The sequence below is a fragment of the Spermophilus citellus genome, assembly GCF_964194105.1.
Source record: "Spermophilus citellus genome assembly, chromosome: 9".
Taxonomy (NCBI): domain Eukaryota; kingdom Metazoa; phylum Chordata; class Mammalia; order Rodentia; family Sciuridae; genus Spermophilus; species Spermophilus citellus.
Window position 1 is genome coordinate 83,324,995 of NC_138191.1, and position 18,932 is coordinate 83,343,926.

The 18,932-nt window shown below is 37.9% G+C and overlaps 1 protein-coding gene across 1 annotated transcript in view; it reads left to right on the forward strand.

Annotated features, from left to right (window-relative positions):
- WLS (Wnt ligand secretion mediator) overlaps positions 1-18,932 on the forward strand; it is a 104,838-nt gene that overhangs the window by 23,678 nt on the left and 62,228 nt on the right. Inside the window, exon 2 of the mRNA XM_081306155.1 lies at positions 11,372-11,644. Within this exon, the coding sequence (XP_081162281.1) occupies positions 11,372-11,644 (273 nt within the window). The remainder of the gene's footprint in view (positions 1-11,371; positions 11,645-18,932) is intronic.

Sequence of the window (18,932 nt, forward strand, 5' to 3'; positions counted from 1 at the left end):
CATATTGCTTTTCTTTAATTCCTCTCTCAGTGAATGATGTTACCACTCATCTTCTACCCATACAAGAAGTCCATTCCTCCCATCCCACCTGAATCCACTGGGCTTGCAAATTGTTCCTCCTAAATAACTTTTCCCTCTGGGCACAAGGTAGAATGTGATTGTCACTCTTCTGAAACTCTCTGTCATCTCAAGACTTCTGATACCTTCCTTACATTCCACATTCCTTCAACACCAGACTCTTAGATTGCTTTTCTTCACCAATTGAGAACTTTCCTCTGTAATTTATTGATGCAGACAGAAAAACTCATTTGGAGCTGCTGGGTGAGTAAATGCAGCAGAATGTTCCTTTGCCCAAATTGCTATCTGAGCCTGGTTAGTAGGATATTGATGCTGTTAGAGAGGGGCATTTGATTTTTTCCTCTGGTAGGGCTTGTTTGTAGAATGTCAAAGAAATGTCCAGTGTGTTCTATATGTGTGTTATTAAGAATAAGGATTTTGGCGGGGGCCAGTGACCCACACCTGTAATCTCAGAAACTCTGGAGGCTGAGGCAGGAGGACTGCAAGTTCAAAGCCAGCCTCAGCAACTTAGGCCCCAAGCAATTCAGTGAGACTCTGTCTGTAAATAAAATATAAAAGTGGGCTGGGGATGTGGCTCAGTGGTTAAAAGCCTCTGGTTTTGCCCCAGTACCACCTCCCCCCCCCAAAAAAAAAAAAAGAATAAGGATTTTGTCATAAAATCCTTAAATATACAACCATTAGTGAATTACATTTAAGGTTGAGATGTGAACATTTTTTTCTTGTTCACACACACACACACACACACACACACACACACACACACATACTTGTTTTCCATCCATGTGGGGCCTTATAACCCTCAGGGCAGTATTAGAATAAGGTAAACAGGTGTTAGACCTGACTTTGAGAACCTCATTTTCTGGGAACTGCTAGAAAGTTGTTATCTAAACATATTCTAGTAATATGAATGTTGACCACAAACCCTTTGGGAGCAGCTTTTCAAAAATTACCCCTTTTTGTTTGCCGGAGGTCTCATTTCTTTTGATGTGTATGTTTTTTTTTCTTCCTGTGGACTAGGGTGATAGTTTAGGAAAAATTTATTTCCATCTTCAGACCTCAGAATTTATTTTTTATGTTGATCAACACAGTTCTGCAAGGACCACCATAATTATTTGTAGGACGTGGGCCTCCACTGGTACACATGTGTATTATTGGGATGTTGGCATGAAAGGCAAACATGGCTTCTCCCCAAACCATCCCTGAGTAGCAGTCTCTTCCTCCCTTCTCCCTCCCTCCTTTTCTTCTTTCCTTCCTTCCTTCCTTTTTATGGTACTGGGAATTGTACCCCGGGGTGCTCTACCTCTGATCTGCATCTCCAGTCTTTTTTATTTTGAGACAGGGTCTCACTAAATTGCCTAGGCTGGCCTAGAATTTGTGGTCCACCCTCCTGCCTCAGCCTCCTGAGTAACTGGGACAACAGACACACATCACCACATCCAGATCAGTTGTCAGTCTTAACTGTACATTGGTATAGGCAGGCATGGATTTAATTCATTAAGGCATTATTGCAATGATGCCTAAATAGGTGATTGATAAAAGTTTGTTAGGTAAATCAAGCACATGTTAATGTTGATATGTTTTTATACATAAAGACCCTATAATATAAATAGTTCAGTTTGGAGTTGGAGGACTTACATGTTTAAGCCTCTGTGCTATTTCCACAGGGAGAAAGAAGGTCCCTCCTTTAGGAGCTTGTAGTTTTGTAGGATTCAGAAGCTGTTTTTGCAAATAGAGGACTATACTAAAAACATACCAGGTGATATTGGTGCCAGGGGAAGCAAGAATCATTTATTACTGAAGAAAAACCAAAAAAGGTCACAGGGCTGGCACATTTATAGGCATTTTACAAAGTGAATGAAAGAGATGGCACTTGAACTAGAACCTAGAACTGATAAAAATGTTAAAATACTTAACACTTGCATAGTGGCTTCATTTAATTTTGTTATTTCAATTTTTTTAAACAACTCCTAAGAATGTGGATACGAATGTGGATGTTAAAACTGAAGATCACATCTAAATTTTACCTCTACCTTCAGTTCTAGGACATTTATAAGGGCCTGTCTTTTCTTTGAGGAATCAAGGAAGGCAATTCAATTATTCTTGGCATTTGTGAAATTTCAGATAAAGTCATGAAGAGACCTAACTTGCCCTTGGGCTTACACCATTTTTTTTTTTTTTTTTACCTTTCTGAGTACTCTGTGATTTTGTTCCTTTCATTACTATACCCCCCACCCCCATACTTGCCCCAAGTACTGGGGTTTATATGCCAGTCCTTTTATTTTTATTTTATTTTGAGAGAGAGAGAGAGAGAGAGAGAGAGAGAGAGAGAGAGAGAGAGAGAGAGAGAGAGAGAGAATTTTTAATATTTATTTATTTTTTTTTTTAGTTTCAGGCGGACACAACATCTTTGTTGGTATGTGGTGCTGAGGATGGAACCCAGGGCCGCATGCATGCCAGGCGAGCGCGCTACCGCTTGAGCCACATCCCCAGCCCCGAGTCCTTTTATTTTTTGACACAGGATCTCACTAAGTTGCACAGGCTGGCCTAGAGCTTGCTGTCTTCCTGTTTCAGCCTCCCCAGTAACTGGGATTATAGCTATGCCCCACCACATCCAGCCTTTGATTGCCTTTATCTGTCTATCTGAAACTGGTCAGAAAATGGAGAAAAATAAATCTGTAAACTGTGTGCAGCTCTGTAACAGACTCTTGCCTCCAGTGAAACATGGGAGCAAGTCCATTAGGTTCAGATGAGTTCAGTACAATTTCAGGAGTCTGTTATTCCACCATCCCTTGATGGCCCATTTTAAAGCACTCTGCCCCTGACCCTGTGTCATATTCTGCTGGTTCCTTTGTGCCAGTTAGTGCTCCAGGAAGCTCCAATGGCCACATCTTCATCCATCCCTCTGCTCTCCACATTACCTCTCAGGTAATTTGAAAGAGTTAATAGTGAGAGCTAATAAGAAAATGGGTATTTGAGAGACAATGTATTGGGAAGAACCCTGAATATGAAGTCACACCTGGGCTCTAGTCTTAGCTCTGCTATTTACTGATGGGACAGAACCCATTAACCCTCTGAATGTACAATATGGACGGTCACAATGGCTTGTTTACTAGGAGAATTAGATGATCAATATGTGTGAAAGTGTGCATTTAACGTTAGTATTCATCATTATTATTAACATTGATAATGTTGACAAAATTAGGAGGTGCATAATTTATAAATAATAGACGTCTGATAATAAATTATAAATAACAAATTTTTGGAAATTTATACTTAGAAAAAACGCAGTTGCTTCTCCTAGAAGATTTAATTTGAGGATTTCCTAATATGAATATTTCAACCCAGAAAATTTGCCGGTGGTAAACTCCTTCAAGAAGTAGAGCTAGTTGTCTACCTTTTATCACCCCTGTGCCCATAGCTCTTCCAGAGCAGCTTTGTGGGTCTCCACGGGGGGCTCCAGGAAATTCCTACACACAGGCTGTTGTGCCCGCCATGCTGGGCTGATGAGATCATAGTCCTGGGTAGTAAATTATGAGATGCTATCATTCACTTTCCATAGGTGGCCTGGCTACATTCCACACGGCTTTTTGGCTGAAAGGTTGCTGATTTTGAAGTACTGGCACAAAGTCAAAAATTTAGTCAAAAATACAGTAAAATGGGCAATGAGCAACAGTTATTGGATGAGCCATTTGGTTTTTCTGTGGAAGCCTCTTGTGTTCACTTCATGTGTATTTAATTTTTGCTGTTCTGAGTATTTCTAGAGTGGAGAAACAGTAATTTCAAGCATTTTTCAGGGATAGAGTTTAAAATTAGTAATATGATGTACTTCTATGAGGCTTCTTGATCTAGCCTCTCTTTATTGCTGGACACCAAAGGTGAGGGTCAGTTTTTTCATCTGAATTCAGGCCACTGAATTGCTACTCCCATTAGCACATCTAATGTTTGGCAGATTTTATATGGTAAACCTCTGGCAGGATCCTTTATGGGCATTTTATTATTTTTTCAAAAAGAAAAAAAAATGGCACCAATCTTGAGCCTAAAATTATTTCATCTTTACCACAGCATTTCAAATACTATGTAAGACTTTGGCTCAGTGTCCTCAAGCACTCTCACTTCTTTTCCCCCTTGGTTCCAATGCTTCTCAATTCCATGGGATCCAAGCCAGGCAAATAATATAAGCCAAGTGGTGCTGCTTGTTTGCTGTGGAGATTCTGACAAATATAAAGGAATTCTTCTATTCTTCAAAGTTGCTACATCTTTGGTTTCACAACCATTGAGGTTGCAGGCCAACAATTTAAAATCCTCTTCTGCCTAAGATCTAGATGTAATAGTTTTTTCAATTTTTTTTAAGTCGGGATGGATTACACAAGTTTTGCTACAGTTTCTGAAAAATTTGTTTTCAAAATGTCTATGTCACTTATTCACAAATTTATGTCATAGGGAACTATTTTTAAGTATGTGCTTCACTTTTGTGTGTACAGTATACATTACTTTGCATTCAGCTCTCTACAGGGGGAGTGTGTGTGTGTTTTGGTGATAGTAGTTTAGCGTAGAGGAATGTACTGCCGTATTGAGAAACATTAGCTTTCCTAGAACAGATGTGAACATAATTAATGACTTGCTGAAAAATTGCTGGCAAGAATGAATTGCATTTCACTTAGTGTACCCTGTTTTCACATGTGAGGACAGAACTACTATAATTCCAGAAATTGCTTCTCCAGGTTTAGTCCCTGTAGACACACTTAAAGAGTTTTCAGTAACTGAGACTGAATTGTGAAATAATATTTCCTTCAGTAATCTAGTATAATGTTTAATCAATAAGGTTAAACTGTAGGAGAATTTCATCCTCAAAAGTATGTGACAAAGGCAGAATGTCTGACCATTAATACTTCAGAGCAGTTTCAATCAAGGAATTAACAGACTGAGTCAGTTCATTCCTAATTACCAAGTCTGGTTAACATAATTATTTGCTGTTTCTTTAGCTGTAATTTTGAAGCCATCATTTTAATGAGACGTTCTATAATTTAGATACATGCTATGGAGGACACTAGGGAATCATTTTAGAAATTGCTCCTGGATGAACGACATCCAGAAATGATTCAAGGAATCATTACTCGTCTGAGACCTCACAACTCAACCAGAAAATGTGATCTGGCCACTATTTAAGTGGCAGTCTATTCCACATGCTTCCTTTTTTTTTTAACCAGGATTAAGGCTTTTGAGTTTAAGAAAGGCATGAGGAATGTCTGAGGGAACTCAATGGAACATTTAAAAAATAATTTCTAAATTAAGCTGAAGATTCACTTATGTTCAATGACTGCCTGGGGGGGACATTTGAATAAAAATTGTAGTTGCATAAATAACAAAAGCTCATTTAGTCTCTTTCAATTCTGTCACATATACTCCCTGTCTCCAGGTTTACCTCTCCTACCTTGCTGCACATTGAAACTTCCTAAGCAAACTCTGGAATTGTCCAAAAACCTAAGTACCCATTGCATTAAGGAAGCATAAATATTTAGATAAGCAAAGCTTAGATCCAATCTGGGCATATACTTTTTTTATTAAATTCTTAGAAATTCTCTTTATAGCCAGGGACTGGCTATAGACATGGAGCCACTTGGTTTCATAGTTCAGGTGGAAGTTTTGGAGGCTTACATTATCTGGATGATACTTTTGTTTTCTACTTTCAAAGATGCAGAAATAGTCCAAATAATTCCCCATTAATTCTATTCTTTTAAATCATCCCCAATTATTATTTCTTTCATTAAGGGTAACATTTACTTCTAGAAGCCCCCAATTTTCTGTCAAACAAGGTTGAGAATAAATAAAATGAATTATAAAAACAGATAAATAAATCATTCACATTTTTCGGGTACAGAGATAGTGATAGATTTTTAACTGAGACTAGGTTCAAAAGTTAAATCAGCCTTTCTGTGTCTCATTAGAAGAAAGTATCTTCTAGCAATTATATGTTTTTGCTGCCATCTTTGTCAGCTAAATGCTAACGTAAAAATAATTCTTTAAAAGATTTCTTAAATCCTCAACCATTTTACCTAGAGTCATTACTTTTTTTTTTAATTGCAGGGTTGTGTTTATTAATGCTCGTAAACATGAATTACCCTTCCAAACTAGTCTGTTCTCCACATTCCTTACCCTTGTATCCCAGAGAAGATTAATCTTTACATATCATCTTTGTAGCAGGCAGACATTCTTCCTCTAATTTAGGGGAAGGCTGTTATTACCTGATGATTGAGACTTCAAAGGCTCTCTAGGGGCCGGTTGGGGAATAGGAGGTGGACATTTTCCACTCCCACCCAGACCACCCTTCGCTCCCCCTTCTCCCAGCAGATCTCCCCCTGGCCTGTGGGTAGCTATAGTTTTGGGAAAGGTACCTTAAAAGGAGACATCCCCCCAAATAAGAATCCTTTGTTAAATGTGGGTCACATGCCATTCCCTCTTTATGGTGCTCTAGAAAGCAGAAGGCAGACTATTGGTAGTAGAAACCAGGGCATTCTGGTAGAGCTGTGCCACTGTTTGGAAAAAGCAAGGAGCAAAAACCAGACAAGGGAAGGAGAGGTGGTCCTTCTTTTGACTGCTAAATGACCTCTTTTTGACATTCAATACTCAAAATGCAGGCATCTGCAGAAAACATGGTTCCTGTGCCCAGGCACGTGCCCTTCCTCAGAGCCTTCCCTACTAGGCGGTCCCCTTCCTCCCTCAGCTGACCCTTGCCCTCTTTCAAGTTTAGGTCATGCAAGCCACCCCGAACTCCTTTTACAACCAAAGGATCCTATGTAAACCCTGCCAGAGCAATTTTCAATCAGGATGTAATTCTCTGCCGACTTCTCAGCCTCCCACACTAGACAGTGAACAGCTTGGCGTCTGGGACTGTCATTTGTCTCTATCTTTAGTTAGCACAGAGCCTGCACAATGGTAATACTGCTAGGTAACTGCTAAAGCATCTTTGTTACTTATGATAAAGCAAAGAAATAAATAGTCTGTGTTGGCTTCAATGGAGACCATGTGTCATGTTAGCGAGTTGTTTTAGTTTTATTTTAAGTTTTCTAGGAGGCAACCGAGTCTTGTCTCTGTCCAACTTTTTAAATTGCAGGTTCTGGAGAGAGTAGGAGCTAATGATTTGAGGTTGACTCACCTTTGAGCATGAAAAATGGTAGTGGTTGGCTATATAGTAATTTGTAGACTGGATAGCCATTTGAGATAACAGGAAACTGCCTGGAGTCAATGAATATTCTTCCAAAAGAAGTATAGGTTTAGTCATTGTTCACTTACATTTTTATTCAGAGTTACACTGTAATGATGACTGGAATTTTTGTCTCATTCTAGTGTATTCATTTCCCCTTTGTTCCCAAATACCCCTTGTTGCCCTTTCTCAGGTAGTATCATATTAAATACAGCGTTTTCCACATTTCTATTTTTTCTGTAATTGTTTATTAATTGCTCATCTTCATTATTTTTATGTACCACACCACTGGTGTCCAATAAGTTCACTCCAATACCTATCAGCATCTAACACTTAGTAGGTAGGTACTCAAGACATAGTGAAAGTAGCAACATTTGTACTAATTGAGAGTCAGTTGAATCGTCAAAGAGGTGTCAAGTTGGGTTTGTGCACATCTTCATACATCTCTGAATTTCTCAGAAGTCTTACTGATTTCATATCACTTTTAAGTTAAATGTTGCATAGTATCACATTTTATAGTTTTGAGTACTGTAATGGAAAAGTGGAGGCCAAAAAATATTGAGTTGAAATACAGAGAAAGAAAGACAAAAATGGCCTGTTTTACATGGTAATGAGAACTGAGCTCAGGGAGGGCCAGCGTTTTCAGAGTAGCTTGTGATTTTCTAACTTCCGTGCATACCCTCAGTGCTGTCTTAGCCTACCATAAGTCAACTAATTCATGGTGACCAGATACACTCATTTTTGGCCAAATTGCTCTGTCTACAAAATTATATTAATGTAGAAGTTAACTTTTGGTTCTCTTATTTTCAGTTAAATTGTATGCTCTAGATGGGAGAGGGGACATTTATAATGTGTGCTGAGGCAGCTGGGCAATCCTGTATTACTATCCTAGGAATACCAAGGGGTAGTTATTTTTAGCTTTCACCTGAGCAAACATGACTCAGTTTGTTGACCTGAATCCATCCAGCCCCTTCTTAAGTACACAAACTCTATTAATCCCTAGAACCACACTAGTGACTAAGTAAGGCCTTCATCACAAATAGCTCTCAGTTGATTGAGGCTTGTTCAAAGGTTGCAGTAATTTCAACTTCCTGCATTTCTTTCCTTTTTCTTACAATAAAATCACTTTAAAAAATTTTAAGGCCAGATCAAACTTCTTTTGATATTGGACACAGTTTTATGGTTGGTGTGTTCACAGTTTTAGCTATAAACTAATGAAAACATCTTCTATTGGTAGGCCACCAGCTATGAAACATAAGCTTTGAGTTTTGTTTACTTGAAATGCTTTCTACATAAAGAAATACCTGGGAATTCACTTTTAGTTGCAGAAGGAAGTTGAATTGAAAAGATGTTATTGGAGGAACACTAATTGTCCATGTTTGAATTGTGATGCCTGTTTACTTGCTCAAACAATACGTGCATTTTTTTATTTTGAGCACTCCTAGAAAAATTGAAAATGTTGAATTATCTTCAGATTTTTAAGTCATGCAAAAAGTAAAGACTTTTTTTTAACTAGGAAAAAAAACTGGACTGGAGGACTAATTTATTCAAGTGAAGAAAAATATTTGTCATTCTCTCAGTCTGGCTTATGATGCACTTGAGGCTTCTCCAAGTTCATTGCCATGATCTCTATGAAAATATTAGTGTTCCTAGGATTTTTTTCTTTATGGCAAAAACACCAGACTAGTGAAAGAATGAAAATAATGCAGGCTGCCACACAGGCAGCGTTCACTGAGGCCATTAAAAATGCAGCCTCTGTGCGGGTCAAGTGTTCAGCTTCTCTGTTGTTCAGTTTGGAATGTGGTTTTGGAGCTTAGCTGAGGAACCCGGGTAGTTATTTTTCATTTTAGTCTGAGGAGTGAGAGACTTGTTTTTCAAAGTGTGGGGAGAAAGAAATGAAAAAATGTTCATTTTGGTAGAATAGAAATTAAAATGTAGTAACTATTTTCTGCAAGACATAGTCAGTTTGAGTATGTTCACCAAAAATAGAATTCATGAATTCATGACTTTTGTCTCACTGTTTATTTTTCCAACCACATTAAAAAGGGTCCAGTAAAATGTGCCATTTGGTCTTTCTAATGTCAGGGGTTCTTTAGCTGAGTCAGGATAACCAAAGTTTGATTGACTCATGTTTTGACTGATGAGAAGATGATGGATTTTAGGTGATTAGATGTAAAAACAACCTTGTGGTACAGTTTTGAGTTTTGAAGAAAAACTTCCCTAGCATGAGTTAGTGTGGACTCCCTGTTGCATGGTCAACCTGCTGTATTAATGGATTTTCAGCTGTATTTTGGTAGTGATGAGTTTTTCTATTAAGTTTTAATTATCTTTAGCCCAACTTTCTGCACATATAACATTTTACTACTCAGAATTTAACTTTAGATAGATATTTTGGAATAGAAATATATGGATTTGAGCATTAGAAGTAGAGCAGAATATTGATAAGACGCACTTTTGCCTCTTAATAAGATTGTCCTTTTGTTTTATGTAGTCCTAGTTACTGTCTCTTATTCTATTAAATAAGAGATAATTTCTGCTGAGAAAAGATCTGCAAACATAAGTGTGCCAAATATCAGAGGCACAGAATTAAGTACATTTAAACCACACACATAAGCCATGTTTTTTTATGTTTTTCTTCCACTATCACATTTCAGGGAAAATTTATGGATATATTTTTAAATTATGCTGTACTATCAGGACTCATATGAAGAAAACTATGAAATATTTTCAAGGAAATCCAAAACCGGATTCCAGATAATGGAGAAGCAAGTATTGTTTGGATGGGAAGACCAAATGTTGGTTGAGGGTTGGGGTCATAGTGCAGTGGTAGAGTGCTTGCTTAGCATGTGTGAGGGTTAGATTCTCAGCACCTCCTATAAATAAATAAAAATAAAGATTCACTGACCACTAAAAATTAAAAAAAAAAGAAAAGAATGGGAGAGGATACTGATTCTGCCCACATCAATTTATAAATTGAATACAAAAATATATAAATTTGAAATGAGTTGGCGAGACTAGTTACTCTAGCAAATATTGATTCTAATCATAACCATCAATCCTATAAGATTCAAAATGATATTGAGCTAGCCCACAAATTGGTAGTCTAATATATGGAAAAAAAACAGACCTCACACCATGCCTTATGTCAAAGCAAATTCCATATAATTCAACTGCTTAAATATTTAAAAATATCTAAATTGTAAAAAGCAACTAGAAGTCAATACAGTTGGCTGTTTATTGCATTTATAAGTTAATCTCTGAATACAAAAACATGAACAAAATTATAAAGGGAAAGAGAGATTCTTTGTAAAATGTGGAACTTTTATGTATTGAAGTATTCCATGAACAAATTTAGATAGCAGATAGAAAAGTTAGAAGAAATTATTAACAAGAAATTATAATTATTCTTATTTATAGATAGCTTTTACAAATGGATAAAGGAATAGTTAGTGTAAAATAGTGGTTCACTATTTTACAACCAGTAATTAAAATGTTTTAATTATATGAAAAAATGTTTACAATAGGGCTGGGGCCGAGTGCTTGCCACACCATATACAAATAAAATAAAAGCATTCTGTCCATCTACAACTACAAAAACTCTTAAAAAAATTATAATAGCTAATATCAATTTTATGCTCTTTGTGTGTTTTTCCCTTTAAAATTAAACAGGACAAATTTATACAGACAGGTTAGTAATTCCTATGTGAATAGTGGTGGCATAGCTAGAAATGGTACAGCATGGAATTGACACCAGATTGGTAACACACCTGGCGTTATTTATCATATGCTACCTTGGATATTGGTGACATCGGTTTGGAGTGAGGAGGTGACTGTATTAGATTGCTTACAAATGTAGGCTTTAAATACCAGTGATTGAAAACATAGTGGGGGCTGTTGGGGATGCTTTTATGCCCTTCTGGAGGTAGATGAAGGAACCTCACCTGGATTTGGGAGATTTCTAGGAATTACTGATCTCAGGTTGTAGAAGTCTGTACAAAACCCAGAGAGAAGACAGCAGTGGAAAGAACATTAACTAGAAATGGTCTCTTCAATATATTTGTCTTCTAAAACAGAAAACCATTGTCTTTTCAGCTCCAGGGCCCACCACAGCGGTGTCTTACATGTCAGTGAAATGTGTGGACGTCCGTAAGAACCATCACAAGACAAAATGGCTAATGCCCTGGGGACCCAATCAGTGTGATAAGATCCGAGACATCGAAGAAGCAATTCCAAGGGAAATTGAAGCCAATGATATTGTGTTTTCTGTCCACATTCCCCTCCCCTCCATGGAGATGAGTCCTTGGTTCCAATTCATGCTGTTTATCCTACAACTGGACATCGCCTTCAAGCTGAACAACCAGATCAGTAAGTGCACTTTCCTCCAGCCCTTTGGGAATTCCCCTCATAATGGTAACATGATGATGATGATGATGATGATGATGATGATGATAGCAGCATCTGGTAATCATTGTCTGCTAATTGCTTTGAGGCCCTTTCTGAGCACTTTACCTATATTAATGCACTGAATTTCCCCATTGAGTCCTTGAGATAGGTCCTATTATTATCTCATTTAGGCACTGGGGAGGTTGCCCAATATCAAAAGATCACAAAATGAAAGATCTAGGGTCCTAACTCAGAAAGCTGTTCTAACTTGCAGCTTCCTCACCTCTCTGGTGCCAGGAAAGAACTCACCCACACAGAGTGACTGGAGGGCTTTGGAAAGGTCCTTTGTTTTTAAGTGGAATTTTCCCACAGGGCTTTGAGTAAAGCCATGGCCTTAGAAAAAGATCACTATCAAAGTGGGGAAGCCAATCCATGAGCTTCATTTCCCACTAAAACAGCTTGTCTTTTTAGTTCTCTTGCATTTCAAGACTCTGAGGACATGGGATACATAAACATTTTGTGGGGAAGAGATAGTTGACTGATTTATTGAAGACTGAGACATGTTTGGCATCTGGGGATGGTGTAGGGAATCTTACGTTGAAAAGGAAGAAAACATTTTTTTTTTTTTTTTTTTTTTTTTACTGAAACAGGGTTAGGAATGCAAGGCAAAGAGAAAAGGTGTGTTGAAAATTGCTCTGGCCGGGTGCAGTGGCACATGCCTATAATCCCAGCCGCTTAGAAGGCTGAGGCAGAAGGATAGCAAGTTCAAAACCAGCCTCAGCAAAAGTGAGATGCTAAGCAACTCAGTGAGATCCTGTCTCTAAATATACAAAATAGGGCTGGGGATGTGGTTCAGTGGTCGAGTGCCCCTAAATTCAATCCCTGATACAATCAATCAATCAATCAATCAATCAAATAAAGAAAAAGAAAATTGCTCTGCCTGGGCCTATCCATAAACTGAAGCACTTTTACAAATTACGATTCTCTATATCAACAGTAATCTTGATATGCAGTTACATACAGTTTACACTGTTTAGGAATTAGAGCAATTTATGTACCTGATTGACATCTTATCTGAAATGAGTACATTATGCTGAGATACTTTTCTAGAATGCAGAGTTTTCTTTTTCCCATTCCTTCAATCTCTCATTTGCCTTTTCAAACTGTTCTTGAGGGTCGACCATGGCCAGGCACTGCCCTGATGGCTGGACATGCAGGCACAAATGGGGATCTGTTCTTCAAGGGACTATGGTAAAGTGGAAATGACAAACATCCAATTATGACAGTATGTGTGCTGGGTGCTGTGACCAACGTATATCCTGGGAGGCTGTAGCAACATAAAGAAAAGGCTTTGTGCAAGGAAAGGGCAGGCTGTGTGTCTGTGGGGGCAGTGGTGCATTCTGGTGAGCAGACATACTCCAGGTGAGAGTGTTGAGAAGCCTGTAAACAGTTGGCCTTGAGTTTGGAAGTGAGTAAAAGAGCATTCTATAGCTCTCTAAGATGGTGGCCGCTGTTTGCCTTAGCATTAGAGCAGATTATGCTAAGCGAAGCTAGCCAAGCCCTAAAAAACAAATGCCAAATGTCTGCTTTGATATAAAGAGAACAACTAAGAACAGAACAGGAAGAAAGAGCAGGAGGAAAAGACTACAGTAAACAAAGACGAATGGGGGGAGAGAAACGGAGAGAGAAGGGAAAGCATATGGAAATGGTAGGAGACCTTCAAGGATACATAAAATTATAAGAGGTTATGAGGGGCAAGGGGGAGGGAAAAAAAAAGGGGAGAGAATTGAACAACAGCAGGGGAGGTAGAGAGGGAAGATGGGAGGGGAGGGGAGGGGAGGGGGGATAGTAAGGGATAGGAAAGGTAGCAGAATACAACAGTCACTAATATGGCATTATGTAAAAATGTGAATATGTAACAGATGTGATTCTGCAATCTGTATTTGGGGTGAAAATGGGAGTTCAAAGCACAATTTGAGTCTAATGTATGAAAGATGATATATCATGAACTATGTAATGCGATAAATAATCAATAAAAAAAAATTAAAAAAAAAAAGAGCATTCTAGATAGGAGGAAATGGCCAATAGGAAGTCCCAGATTAACACAAGAACCCAGAGCATTCAACCATTGTTTCCCATGTTCCCGTTTCTTATCTGTTGACTTGCTCAAAGTCCCAACCATATGGTAAGTGCTAGGTACCAAGAATATAAGATTGTATAAGACATGACTTTTATAAGGGAATAGGGGAGAGGGTGTCTGGAAAAAAAGACAATAAAGCTATGAATGAGAAAGAATATGTGGGTACTTTAATAAAAGGATTATGCACTGCAGTGTGTTAGCTTTGGGAAGGAAGCAGTGTGTCATAGGATGAGTCTGTTAATGATTTTGCAAACCTCAAGGTTTGGGATTTAGTATTCCTAGTCCCCAAAATATCTTCAGTAAAAGAAGAACAAGGGTTGTAACAGGAGTTCTAGGAGGACAAGACAGATAGATTGCCTGATGAAAAAGGTCGATTACACAGTATTCTGTTACGTGGGATGGTTGCTTGTGGTTTATTTCAGGTATAATCTCTTAGATGCCTAGCTCCAAGTATAAAAGAAAATGTTTATTCTGTAATAATTAAAATAATTGCTATCTACTGGCTCTATTTGTGCTGGGTAACAAATTAGCCAAAATTTAGGAGCTCAAAATCAGTAAATATTTATTATCTCTACACTTAACGGGGATCAGAAAGATACACACAGCTTCAATTGAGAGTCTCTGGCCCAGCCTTCCACTTGAGGCTGTGGTCAAGCTGTTGTCCTCATCTGTGGTCTCATCAGAAGGCTTGCAGGTTCTATTGGGTGGGGGGATCTGCTTTTGCACTCACCATTGGTTGTTGGTAGGCCCCTATTCCTCCCCGTGTTGGCCTCTCCCTGGGACTGCCTGGCAGCATGGCAGCTGCCCTCCCTCAGGGACTCCTACCCAGGAGAATACGAGGAGCATGTTTCAGGAGAGGCCATTCATCACTTCTGTTGGTTAGAGAAGAACTGGTTAGGCCGTCCCACACTCTAGGAGACTGATTAACAAGGCATGAAATCCAGATGGGCTCATGGAGAACCTTTTGAGAAGCTGTCTATCTGAGTGTGTACTTTTCAAAGGAAACAAGGTTTTATTATATTTTTAATTTTATTATTTTTTTACTATTATTATGTAAAAACAAGGTGTTTTATGTTCCCTGATTTATATCTCGATAACAAAGTAGAGTAGTAGAATCTACGTTTTAAGAGAATGGTCTCAGGAGTCCCTCAGCAAAATGTCTAAGTCCCTGCAAGTTATGGAACCTCTCTGAGCCAATTTTGTCATCTATAAAATATGGATAATAATTTCTAATTAACCAAGTCACCTTAAGGAATAAATTAATTTATGTAAAGTTCTTAGTGCATATTATTTATAAATTAAAGAATAAAATAAAAGTAACTATTATAATGATCATTCCTGAAGTTCATCCCCTTTACCAATTTTAATTTCTATATTTTGCTTAGTGAGATTAGCCTTATAAAAGAAACATAATTTTAATTTTATCATTACTCTGTACAAGACAACCTTAATAACAAATAAGACTCGGCATCCAGCGCCCTTCTATTCTGGCCTTCTCTCTCACTGCTGACCTGGACATACCAACTGTGTCCTCGACCATGTTCAGAGAGTGTCCCCCATGCACAGCTTTGATTATAGTGACCTTAGCGCTCTCTTCCTTTTTCTTTTCTTTTCTTTTCTTTTCTTTTTTTTTTTTTCCTGCAGTGCAAGGGATCAAACCCTGGTCCAGGGCTTCCAGGTACTCAGCAAGCACTCCCCACTGAGTCACACCCCAGCCCTACTTCATTTGTCAACAACCTCCTTCCCATAAATGAAGGGCTTCCAATTGAAAACCCACTCATCCTTTAAGACATCCTAACTCTCACGTGCCCCTGGAGCCTCTCCAAGTATTTTCTATATTCCCCTCCTCCATTCCCTCCTAGGTACCCTTCATCTTCTTCCAACACCCCTCATCACTGGCTTGTGATGTCCACTCTGTCAACCTCAGTGCTCACTGCTGACTTATTTTCTAGTACTCCTTGTTAAATGGTGACCTCCCAGTGGGAGGCTTGTATATTGTTTACATTCACATAACTCACAGCTTTGTGATGAAAACATTTCTTGTATTGTGTCATTCTGCCAAAATAGGAACATAAAGATTGAGGTGCTTGCCCCTTCCTAATCTGAAATAAGGTTTTTGTTATTTAAATAACATTTCAGTAATCATTAACACTGACACATTGATTCTGGGCCCAGTTGTTTCATATATTGCTTATACTGATAAAATTGTGGTTAAGATTTCAGAATTGACCCTGAGGTCATGTGTTCTACTTTCCAGCCGCCTGTTGCTCTGACAGGCTACTGTTGAGAGCCAAGTTTAACTCTTGGGAAGGCATTTTGCAGCATGTTCTGCTTTCAGATTGTGAGGAAAATATTGGAGGATTTTGTCATTCTGCCTTTTGCATTTTTAAAAAATGACTGGCCTATAATTCAGGTTTAGAATTTGGCATCAGTTAGTAAAATAATCTAGAGTCTCAGGTGAGTTCATGTGAAATTTTAGAAGTTGATGATACATTTCTAAAATTTAATTATACCACCAAAGTTTGGAAAAAAGTTCTTAAGTATGTTTAGTGAAATTTTTTTATAACTAGAATTGTATTTTTAAAGATACTTCATTGATAGTATGAAATAACTCAAGTACTTTTTCTATTTCATTTTTTACCAGTTCACTATAAATGCATTAGGTATTTCAGGATTCTCCCAACTCACTTGAAATGTATTGAAAGCTCAGTATTCACAATTATCAGCTTAAATGTATCAATAAAATGATTTTAAATCCAAGTATTGAGCATTTATCCCAATCAAGAAACTAGGAAATAATTCTACATTAATAATTTTATAGATGAATGACTTCTCAGCAAATGTTAAACCTAAATAACAAATTTCCCATGGTGGTGAGGCTTTCACTAAAATATTTCTATATGTAAATGAAATATGAATGTCTTATTTTTTTTTTACTCCCTCAAATATGTCTTCAGGCTCCAAAATACATACTATCTTTGCTATAGATTAGGTATAGTTTGAATATTCATGTGTTGGAAGCTTGGTTCCTTGTGTAGGGTGTTGAGGGGTAGTAGAACCTTTAAGAGGTGGGGCCTAGTAGGGAGTGATATCATTGGGGACATCACCCTTGGAGGAGATTAATGTAATTCTTATGAAATGATTACATTAACGTTAGACCCCATGGAAACAAATTATAAAGAGAGTGAGCCTGGCTCCTGATTCCCTCTGATTTCCTGTCTTACCATGTATCTCTTCTGTACATACCTATTTCCTTTTCGGTTTTTCCACCATGTTGGGATGTAGCCAATGGTTTCCTCACCAGGGGCTAAAGAGATGGGGTTGCCCAGTCATGCACTCATTCTTCTAAACTGTGAGGTAAATAACCCTCTTTTTTTTTTTTTCTAAAGTACCAAGCTGTGGGTATTTTGTTATTTTGTTATATGACAGAAAAATGATATTGTCTTTTTTCATTGATAGATATAAATGCATGAATATAGATATTTTAATTATAATAATACTTAAGACAAGTCTGAGTTTTCCTCTGATTCTGTGCTAAGAATGCATGAGATTGCCTGTTCACTTTTATATTTTACCATTACTTGGATTACTGACAGCAAGAAATGAGACATGAGAAAAGAGTCTCGGGGAGTGTGAGAAACAAGATCATTTTATATGTGAATGGCTTCCTGTTCATCAAAGATTCAGTTGTAATGATATTACCTCACATGCAAGAAGTCAGGAATGGACCTCTTTAATTAGAAAAACAAACTTTTCCCGTCAGTCTATGAAATGAATTTAGATTTCAAACAATGAGAGGAGATATCATATTCGGGCTGTGAATTAAAGCTGGGACTTCCCATACATGCTGGTCAAGAGTTTTTACCTGCCTTTGAAGGGTCATCGAACAGATAAAATAATCTAAGGACTATGTATTTTAAATATCTTATGATTATTTGGGGCTAAATGTTTATTATTTTTAATCATTCAATTTGAAGGTGATTCTGGCTTTAGCTAGGACCTGAGATTTGAACAAAAGCTTAGATATCTAAAAAACATTCACTCACACAATAAAAACTGGTCATTGTTTCATCAATTCCAGAATTTACTCAGGCTGGTATCTTTGGGAAGATAGCAATAGCAATATAGGATAATTTATATAAGTGATGTGTGTATTATATTTGAGAGTACATATTATGCAAAACAGTAATATGCATTTGAAAAAAAAAGTATAATAGAGGGTTGGGACTTTCAGCCCTATCCTCCAGGCTCCCAGGGGAGGAGAGGGGCTGAGGTTTGACTTGATCTCCAGTAGCCAACAATGGGCCTCACCCTTGGAAGAGGTTCCTGTAGTTGTATGAAACCCTGTTTAGGTCCTGTGGAAACAAGATTTAAAAATCCTGGCCTCTGTAATATCCTTTATGATAAACTGGTAAGTGGTAAGTAAAGTGTTTGTTTGGGTCCCATTCTCTAGCAAGTTAGTCCAACCCAAGGAGAGGGTCTTGGGAATCTGGATCGTTGGCCAAAGGTCACATATCTCACATTGGCCACAATCTGTGCTTGCTCCTGGTATCTGAAGTGGAGTGGTTTTTGTGGGACTCAGCCCTTCAACCAGTGGGATCTGATGCTGTTTCCACATAGGTAGAAATAGAAGAATGGAGTCATAGGGAGAAAGCTTCAAGACAGAGGGACCTGTTTGGAACAGAAAATTTGGAATTTTGAAGGGTTTAAAAATCCCTCGGGCTAAAGAAATACTGGTAAGTGATGATGGGTGGCAAAGCCGGGCATCTTCTGTTCTTATATAATGAAAGCATTCTGTTTTGCCTTGAGCCCTGGGCTGGATACTACAATCCAGTATCAGTCTCTTGTAACTGTGAATGACTAAATGAAGCAGTAGAATTATTTTTGTAAGTGGCAAGTGATTTTTCTTTCTCCAAACCGAAAGCATTTCTAGTGAAAAAATAATTAGAATGACATTAAAATTAACCAAAACGTTTTCAAGTTAGATGACCAAGCATCCCGTGATTGTGCATTGGTCATGGAGTGTTAGATAGATATCAAGGGAAGACCATCATAAAAGAAAAAAGAAATAATCTATTGATTATTAAAAATAAACTCACATTATCTAAGATGGGGTGAGTTTGTAGAAGA